This window comes from Typopeltis vanoorti, chromosome 20 (genome assembly GCF_054136105.1).
Source record: "Typopeltis vanoorti isolate ZY-2024b chromosome 20, IOZ_Tvanoo_1.0, whole genome shotgun sequence".
Lineage (NCBI taxonomy): Eukaryota > Metazoa > Arthropoda > Arachnida > Uropygi > Thelyphonidae > Typopeltis > Typopeltis vanoorti.
Genome location: NC_143568.1, coordinates 67,412,780 through 67,422,755, shown reverse-complemented (window position 1 = coordinate 67,422,755; position 9,976 = coordinate 67,412,780). Strand labels below are relative to the sequence as shown.

The 9,976-nt window shown below is 35.6% G+C and overlaps 1 protein-coding gene across 1 annotated transcript in view; it reads left to right on the top strand.

Moving 5' to 3' along the window:
- Positions 1 to 1,333: 1,333 nt before the first annotated feature.
- LOC150095531 (NADH dehydrogenase [ubiquinone] 1 alpha subcomplex assembly factor 2) overlaps positions 1,334 to 9,976 on the top strand; it is a 66,565-nt gene continuing 57,922 nt past the window's right edge. The window contains exons 1-2 of the mRNA XM_090410333.1: positions 1,334 to 1,549; positions 7,006 to 7,095. Of these exons, the coding sequence (XP_090266459.1) occupies positions 1,423 to 1,549; positions 7,006 to 7,095 (217 nt within the window). The 5' untranslated portion in view covers positions 1,334 to 1,422. The remainder of the gene's footprint in view (positions 1,550 to 7,005; positions 7,096 to 9,976) is intronic.

Sequence of the window (9,976 nt, the reverse complement as noted above, 5' to 3'; positions counted from 1 at the left end):
GCTCTGTCAGTTCGAAATGTCCGAGCATCTCCCTTAGCCTACTTTACTCCCATCAAAGAGACTTCCTGAGTACTGTAATTACATGAGAATCCACGAACTTTTTAAGAAGTTGGTTCCCAGTATTATCTGAGCACTAGTTCGAGAGGTCTCTGGGAGAATTAGCACTCAGGTAAGACATTCAAACCGAAGCCACGCAACCACATGTTTACATTTAATCTTCTTGGAGCATAAATAATTGGGTTTGCGACTCCACTTAGCTTAACAGGTTTCTTCAGTGTTGTAACATAGTTAGATACTCTGGATCTTAATCTTTTGAATAGCGATCCGGTTATTATCGAAACTTGGGATCCAGTATCTAACAAAACATCACACTGTATTCTCCTTATTCTACCTTGAATGACGGTCATGGGTTTAGTGTGTTGTTCTTTAAATTCTCTTCTTAATCTTCTTGATCTGCTTGTGGGATCTGTTGTTTGGCGATTAAACATCGCCAAACAACACCGCGTTTCTGATCGAGAGTCAACAATCGCGGCATCCATTGCGCACAATTTTTCGTGCAGAATATTATACATCAGTTCAGTTGAGATGCCTATAATCTCAGTAATCTCACGCACTTTCATTCGTCGGTCTCAGTCGGGCGTCCGGATCGCGCTTCATCTTCGATGGACACTTACGACCACGTTTAAACTCATTTATCCAAAAATAAATAGTCTTTAATGCTGGTGCAGAGTCCCCATAAACTGCATCTAACTCGGCTTTGATCTGCGCAGCCGTCCACTTCTGAAATAAAAGTTTTTTTATTACTGCACGAAACTCGTTTTTCTCCATTTTTATGAAAAATGAGCATACGGTCGTTTTAAATGTTTGCAAAAACGAGAACTACACGTCATTCGTGGCTAATATTTTGTCAGGGGTCATGGAAAAGATGACATGCCAGCAATGGTATGAATGAACGAATTGTGTCGCCGTCTATTGGAAATTTACCAAACTTTTCAAATAACCCTCGTATAGTTGAGATACAAATTGATAGTTTTTGTTACCCTCCAAACTTGCCACTCGTATTGCCTTAGTTTCTTAGTTATGACGGCCCTATTGCCGAAGGCTAGCCTCTAGTTTTTGGTAGCAATGGAAATTTCAAAAGAAATGCTTCTTTTGGTGTTGTATCCTAACATCTACACAGTGACAAAAATAAGCACTTACCATGGCCTAAATTGATATTACTTCTGTTTTTTAGATTTTTTGAATTATTAAGTTTTAACTGCCGAATTGACATTTGATAACATTAGAGTGCGCTGCATGATCTTCATTGCGTTTATTTCCAACTGTTGCCAAATTTAAAAGATACTTCTTATGTTTTAAATATTATTAGTACGTAACACTTTTAAGAAGTGCAAACTCCACTTTATACGGTAGTTTTCAGCCATGGGATCGAGGAGTATATTCAAGTTAATAATATCGAACTTTATTCAGTCAATAAGTAAAAAGCAGCTTAAAGGGACCTTAGTCGGAAAAGACTATTTTGGAAACATGTATTATGAAATACCTGCAGGTAAGCATTTCAAATCCCAACACTGCTCACAAGTCAATGTGTTTCCAAGTGCGCATCATCAGGATCGCGGTATTAATTTAATGGGTCCCACAAGCTTACACTTATTAGTAGATACTTCCAGGGAGTCAGTGGCTCTCATCAAGGGAGCTCACTTGTCCCATGTTATACCTGTTTTCGTACTTTTAAAATCAGTAGCGACATTTTGATGGATATGGGAACATTAAGCGAACCAAGAAGTTTGCCTAATTAAACGCGACATTGTAATCACTCTGTAAAAAAAAAAAAAAAATCTATAGAACTTTCCACAACTTTCTTCATTCTGTGACAGAACCTAAGTCAATTGTTTTTTGACACTTTTTGGCCATGTTTCTCTTCAATATTTAATTATTAATGAATTCATGTATAAAATTAACCTTCTGCTTATATTTTATACATGTTTTATATATGTTATAAATGGGAAAGAATTGTTCTTTTAGGAAACTCTGCAAAACTTCAACAAATGACCAGTGACTTAAATGCAGAAAGTAAAAAAAAAAAAAAAGATTAAATATAAATAAAGACAAAACAAAAATGTATAATAAATATATACATTGGCGTTTTGGAAAATAAAAAAAAATAAAAAAAAATTCAACTGGAACACCAGGAAATTGATATAGCAACCTCCTGTGTTTATCCAGCACAAAAGATCACAGTTGAGGGAGTCTGTGAAGAAAAAATTGTATGTAGAATTCAATTTGGTTGGATAGTTTTTGGAAAACACCATGAAGCACTCAAAGGAAATGTCTTGATCTGCCTTAAAAGAAAAATATTTGACACACAAGTATACTTCTGGTTATGATATATGGAAGCAAAATGTGGACTTTGACTAAAACATTGACCAACAAGTTGAGGATTACACAGAGGAAAATGGAAACATCATTACTTGGTATTACCATTCTAGATAGAAAGCACAGTACTTAGATCAGAAAAAGATCCAAATGGCAGTGGGCAGGTCTTATTACAAGAAATAACACGCTCAAAAATGGACATAGTTGATATCTGAATAGTATCCCAGAGATAGAGATTTACAGGAAGACCAAAGAGACAGTGGGAGAATGAGGTTAAAGAGATGGCTGGAGTTCAGTGGTGGAAAGAAAAGCTGAATATAGAGTTGAATGCAGAACTATGAGGGAGGTCTTGATCCAGCAGTGGACAGAAAATGGCTTATTATGATGATAAAACAAAATTTGGGTTGCAATGCAAAGTGCCTTTCCAGTAATGGGTTGCGATCAGGAAAGTGGTTGAATAAATGGTAGTTTACTGTAGCATTTTATAAGGATGCTAGTTAGAGTTTTGACATTTAGAATAGATGAATACACCAAATAAATAATAATTAAATAAAAATTACCATTTTATCCTTACATTAGTACCTTACGTAGACAAAAGACTAGATGATTTGGAATCCCTGGACTGGAGACTAAACATTTTTTCAAGCTACTTCACCCTGCTTCAAGTAAGCAGGGTGAAGTTCATCCACCATCTAAAGATATTCACTAATATCCATGCTGATGGTGGGATTCATGCCTGCACACTGTTGACTGGAGAGGAGTATGCTATTCATTCAGTAAAGAAGGTGAGCAAATTTAATAATTTGCCTGCTATGTTATCATTTTAATAATTTTACAAAGTAATTACTGACTTCCAGGATATCCTTATTGTCAGTTTTATATTTTTGTGATACTCTTTCATCAGTTTCTATAGGTAGCTTCTAAACATTTTGCAACCTTTAGGATAGTTATGCTTTATATATTTCCAGAATCTTGTAACTTTTGTTTGGCTTATCTGATTTGCATATCTGGCAATTAGATTGGATTAGAAATTAGCTTTCTGATAGAGATATCAGAGATTATATAAATTGATGAGAAATATTGGTGAATAAAGTTATATATTTGGTTTAATCCTTTATCCAAGTGTAAGCGAACAAAGTTTGCACCTGAAGTATTTTCAGGACTGGGGAAACTCATGGTAAAAGTGGAGTAAGTTCTGATCACATGCCTTAGTATCTCCCATAATGTAAAGCACATCTCCTTGCAGACATGTAAGTGTAAGCAAACATTAAGGGAAGGACCACTACCCAGACCGGTTTTGACCTTTATTGACTGTTTAAGTGCAGGTCAATCTCCAAAAACTCGTGCGATCCCCTAGATCGCCTAGCAACCTAACCCGAAGAATCAAAAACTCGGCATTGTTCCTCTTGGTAACAGGCTCACCCCGTCACCATGAAGAACTTTCGGCATTGGCTCTATCCAATGGCAGGCTTACCCCACCACTGAGCAGAGCTGCTCGGATTTTGCCTGAGGAGTAACAGCAACAGCCTTGCCTCAGTTAGCTTCATGGGCTACAGCATTACCATCCATTATTCCCCCCCCCCCACACACACCTGGATAGCAGCAATGGCTGTGCCTCAGTAAACTTCATTGGCTACAGCATTGCTATCCACCACCCAGGTGTCCAACCGGTTTCAACCTAGAGGTCTTGTCAGTGGGAGCCTGACCCAGATGTGGTGATACTAAGGTGGAAGTAATGCAGAAGTCATATCATCATATACCACTCTCAACATCATATACCGACTTTCAACTTTCAACATCATATACCAGTTGCCAAAAGGTGTCAACACATTATTAAGATTCTCTGGATTAGAGATGGTTGATGGAAGTTTTTTCACTTGGCTATGCTACCAATTATATATTTGGTTTAATCCTTTATCCAAGTGTAAGCAAACAAAAGAATATTAATAATAAGGTGTTGACACCTTTTGGCAACTGATATATATGGTGATGTGACTTCTGCATTACTTCCACCTTAGTATCACCACCTCTGGGTCTGGCTCCTGCTGATGAGACCTCAATAAAGGTTGAAACTGGTCTGGATAGTGGCCCTTCCCTTAATGCATAGCATTATACATGTCCTTTTTTGTTAATGATATTGTTACTGGGATTATAGAGATATTTTATTGTTTGCAGATAATGTGAAGCTTGGGAGGATTATTTATTACTAAAAATGCTAGTGTAAGTTTTTGAAATTTAGGATCTGCAGAAGGGAGACTACATATATCATGGCGGAGCTATACTGGAAAAAGTAAGGAAAATGGGGAGGGTTAGATCATCATCGTAGTTTATTCATAATATGATACAATGCGAAAATGGAAACGAGATTTACATTAAAAATTAAAGATTGCAAATTATGGTCTTCCAAGTCTCTTTCTTGAGCTAATTGTTAGATGTCAGATGGAGTTTTACAGTTTATCCTATTGATGGTTTCACATATATTGCCAAAATTGTTTGCATGGTCTTTCTCTACTGTGATTGCCATCTTCTGGTTTGTACAGGATGAGGGATTCCAACAAGGATGAGACTTCAGGATGTCTGAGTTGATGTCTAAGCCATCGGAGTTGTAGTTTTTTGACTATATTGACAAATGATTCTTACTTAGCCAGATTTAGCACAGCAGTGTTAATGACACGGTCCATCCAAGTGTATCCAAGGATCAATCTGAGACATGTAGTTCAAAAGGAGTTAATTAGATCTGTAGTTTTTTGTGCTTATTGTCGAGGTGAAGGGTTTTAAGAGTTTGAAGACAACACAGAAGTTCACTAACCAGCAGAGATAAGGAGGTACACTTTTGAATCAAAAAATTAGAATAATCAAAGAAAATGTGTTGAATTATTTGCAATTCTAATAATAATTTATTGCATAGAATATAATTATCACCAAATATGAATAAGCGTCATCTAAATCTATGTACGTTATATAACCATGTAAATTCATAAATGTATAAATCGCAATGTACCGTTGTTCTTCGAAGCGCCACCGTAGCGCAATTGGAAGAACAACGGTACATTGCACCCTTCGATTGGAATAGGCCTAAGTTCGATTCTCGTTGCGACAGGAGGAATCTTTATCTGGACGATTTCAATCGAAGGTGAGTTAGCCGATCTCATACGGAGGCAGCAGGGTTTTTTCTCCCGGAAATTTGGATTTTTCATCCCGCATACAGACAAATCGGCCCTTCAGAACACACGTAATTTATAGACAAAAAATACTAGCTGTGGTAGTGGTGGAGGTGGGCGGTAGATGCCGTTGATGGAGATGATTCATAGTAGAAGTTCGGTGTAGTGGTTGAGACAGTTGTAGGCGTCCTCCCGCGACGAGTCTTCAGACTCCTTGGAGGTGTCACAAATAATAATAATAATAATAATAATGTAATATGAATTATAAGGAAGCTGTTATTTGGAACATTCACAAAATTAGAATAATTTTTAATGTGGTTCAAAATATTATAATAATGCAAAATAAATGCACAAAAATTAGTTAAATGGAAACAACATGATAATTAGCTTTGTTGCATCCCCTTTTTATGACTGTTTGTAAACGGTCATAAAAGGGCGATGGAAATGATCTGCATAGCCTAGAAATATCAAAAAAAATTAATAAGTATATCTTGAATTCATAAAATATATGTAGATATATTTGATGTAGATACTAGTCTATTTTATCATTTATTACCATAAAATATATATAGATTTCTTATAAAAAGTTAAGATTTATCAAAACTTATGCACACAAACACTACATGGCACCATTCACAGTCAAGAGAAATGTAAATAAACGTAAAGATGCAGTATTAAATCATCACTGCATAAAATTAACTGTTATTAATTAGTTAAATTTAATTAACTAGTATAAAAACAAAAATTTTATAACAATTCATTCATTAGTGTATATGCTAGGCTACCGTGAAGCAAGTGTATCGATTACACTAGGCTACTATAAAGCAAACTTTTGCTGCTGCTTCATTATCAATGCATGAATCATTATACCTGTAAATAAATATGAATTTCTTTTTCACATTATCTTTTCATTTTTGATGTCTAGTGTTAGTAATACATAAAACATCTACAGTGTTATGTATCATATAAGACAATATTGATGGAGGTACTGGCAGACAGTTCATCTTGTAAACAGACATGTAAACTTACAGTATTGATAAATGCAGTGTAGTACTGTAAATGTATTTCTCTTCCTTATGATTTTCTTAATAAGATTTTCTTTTCTCTAGCCTATTTTATTGTAAGAATATAGCATATGATACATATAACAAAATATGTGTTAATCGACTTAGGTTATTGGTAAGGCTTCAGGTCAACAATATAGACTATTAGTAAAGTTTTTGGAGAATGAAAAGTTATATGTGGATTTTTGAACAACCTGGTGGTGGTGGTGGGGAGGCAGGGATAGATGGCACCCCTAACCCCCAACATTGTTAAAGGGTTAACTGTATTTCAACTAAAATTCTTCAGTTTGACATTATTTAGTTTAAGATTTTATTAATATTTTCATTATTTTAATTTAGTAATATAAATTAATTTATATATACATTTTTATGCAAATTATTTGTTAATTTTAATATTCTATTAGAACCACAAAAAGGAAAACGGCATCCTGTTCGGTGGTTTATACCAAAAGATGCTGAAAATTTTGAACAAGAACTTCCAGCTGAGTGGGAAGGTGAGGCTGTTTTGATTTGATACTTTCATTAATATTAAGGATGTACTGATTAATTGGCAATCAACTTAATTGGCTATTATTTGATAATCAGTTTTATTACTTCGTCATTTCTTCTAAAGGTAAGCATCCATACCAACAAATTCATCGATTGTTTTCATATACTGAAATGTATAAGGAAATGCTTTCCGAGTTGACTGCTGTTACTGCACTTCATTTTGATTGATTTAGAGAATATAATTTACAAAAAAATGCAGGTTAATGTATTTTATTCAAATGAGGGAATTCAAATTTAATACCTTTTTAATACAGTATAGATGGAAAAAAGACAAACATAATTTTACAAAAGCATAACCAAAATTATACACCTTTAAATTGTAATACAAAAACATCTGAGTTTCTCATTTTCAGGACATAGTCCATTTCTAGGCTTATACCACCAGTACTAAATATTTTTTCACTTTCAACTGATGAAGCTTGTGCACTTGAATGTCTCAAAGCCAGTTCACTCAGAAGCTGAAGTTAGGTCCACATGGTTTCTACCACAGAAATGGGCTGTCATTTCTAGGCAGTGATGGATAATTTAAATATTGATTAATTTCTTGAGTGCACCACTGAATAATATTGTAGAGGATTGCTCTAATACTCTAGAGCAGGGGTCTTCAATCTTTCAGACAGTTTGGGCCGCATTAAAAATTTCAATGAAGCCTGCAGACCACTAAGCTATACTGCAGTATTTAGAATTGTAAGATGCTTTCCAGATTCATAAGGAATGCTGTGCATTTGATACTTTAGATAAAATCTTATAAAAATAAACAAACTCAGCTTTAAGAGCATAAGTAGGAGTTGGGTTCATGATAAGTAAATACAATCAATACTTCTAAAAAGATAATTTAATGAAGAAAACATTCATTTTTTACAATGTGAATCGGCAACTTGGCAATGTTTTTCCTTGACCAGCTTGTCAATGTTGGCATCAATGTTGGAAGTTAAAGATACCAAGCTATTTGTAACCTAGTTTTAATCCATTTTCCCAAGTAAGCAAACAGACAAGTAAGTCAAGTTTGCGTTTGCAAGTAGTGCAAGTCTAAGGCAACTTGTGGTAAAGGTGGAATAAGCTCTGATCACTCTTCTTAATATTTACCCTTAATGCAAAGCTCATCTCCTTGAGGAGATGTATGATGCTATGCATTAAAGGCAAGGGGCCACTACCCAGACCCAGGTTTAAAATAGCTTGGTATCTTTAACATATATTATACCCAAGGTAAAAAAACTTTCTATATCAATGTTGGAAGTCGCTATGCGCAGAGTATTCTTGAGATGCTGGTCCGTAATCTGAGTTCTTGTCTTGGACTTCACATGCTTCATTCTGGAGAAGAGCTGCTCACATAATATGTGCTTTCTAACAAAGTGCACATCTTCAAAGCATGCCGGCAAAGATTAGGGAATGTGTCCTCAGAAATGTAGTCTTTGTAAAATGTAAGCAAGGGCACATTGAATAATTTTTCTAAAGAAGAGTTGTTTTGGAGTTCAAGAAGCTCCATTTATACTTAGCCTGGCATTTCAGCAGCATTGACACTGAATGGCATTGAAAATAAATCTAAAGAAGACTGTTGGTTACAAAAATCATTAAATCTCTCTTTGAACTCACTTTGCAACACAGCTAATTTTGTAGCGTATTCATCAAGAGACAAACAGTTTGACTCAGGGAGAAGCTGAAAACGAGTTGTCTTTTTTTGCCAGTTGTGGCTCCCAAAGTTTGACCCTTGGCCACAAAAGCTTTGATTGATCAGACAGAGTGTTCATCAGTTGATCTTTGGATTGTAGCTGCATATTTAGGACATTCATATGCAACGAGATGTCAATCACAAACGCAAAGTCTGTCATCCACTTCGGATTGTTAAATTCAGCAATCGGATTCCCCTTGGTTTGCATGAACTGCTGTATTTTGCTCCTTAAGTCAAAGACTCTTTCAAGAACCTTCCCTCTGCTCAACCAACACACATCAGTATAATAAACCACATTGCCGTGATCTGCTTCACACTCTTGGGTAAAAACTCTTGGAATTGACGATGATTCAATCCTCTTGCCCTAATAATGTTGACGACAGTCACAATAACTTTCATGACATTCACAAATCCAATAGTTTTCGCGTACAAATTCTCTTGGTGTATTAAACAGTGGTAATGGAAGAAATCTTTTCCTTCTCGTTACAGTTCTTTCCATAGCAGCACAACAAACCGTTCATTCTTTCCCACTATAGTAGGGGCACCATCAGTTACCACACCCTCGAGGTTGATTAAGCTGAGGTCGAAACATTGGAGCATTTTCTTGGTGGCTTCAAGAATATCAGTGCCTTTCATTATTCCCTTCATAGATACAAGTGCTAGCAGTTCTTCTGTCACATTGAATTGTTGATCAATGCCATGGACAAGGATAGCCAGTTGTGCTGTATCCTTCACATCTGTGCTCTCATCTAAAGCAAGTAAATATGACTTAAATTTGGATGACCGTTTTTTTTTAAAGTTCCTTCAATGTCATTAGCAAGTTCTTTGACATGTCGTGCTACAGTTACCCCAGACAACTCTGTTTTTTAAACAATTCCTTATTGTTTGGGCACAGAATATCCCCAGCAGCAATGAGATAATCTTTCACAAACTCGCCGTTCAAGAAGGCTTTTGAATTTTTAGTAATTTTTTCAGCTGTTACATAACTTACTTTGACGCACGCTTCACTTTCTTCCCTCTGCCTTTTAAATCAGTTTCAAGATGTTCACTTTGTCCACACAAAGCCACCCTTGAAGGTGATCGAAATTGGATGCATGCTTTGTCTCATAGTGTCATTTTGTATTGTATTCTTTTGAGACTGACACTGACTCGCAACA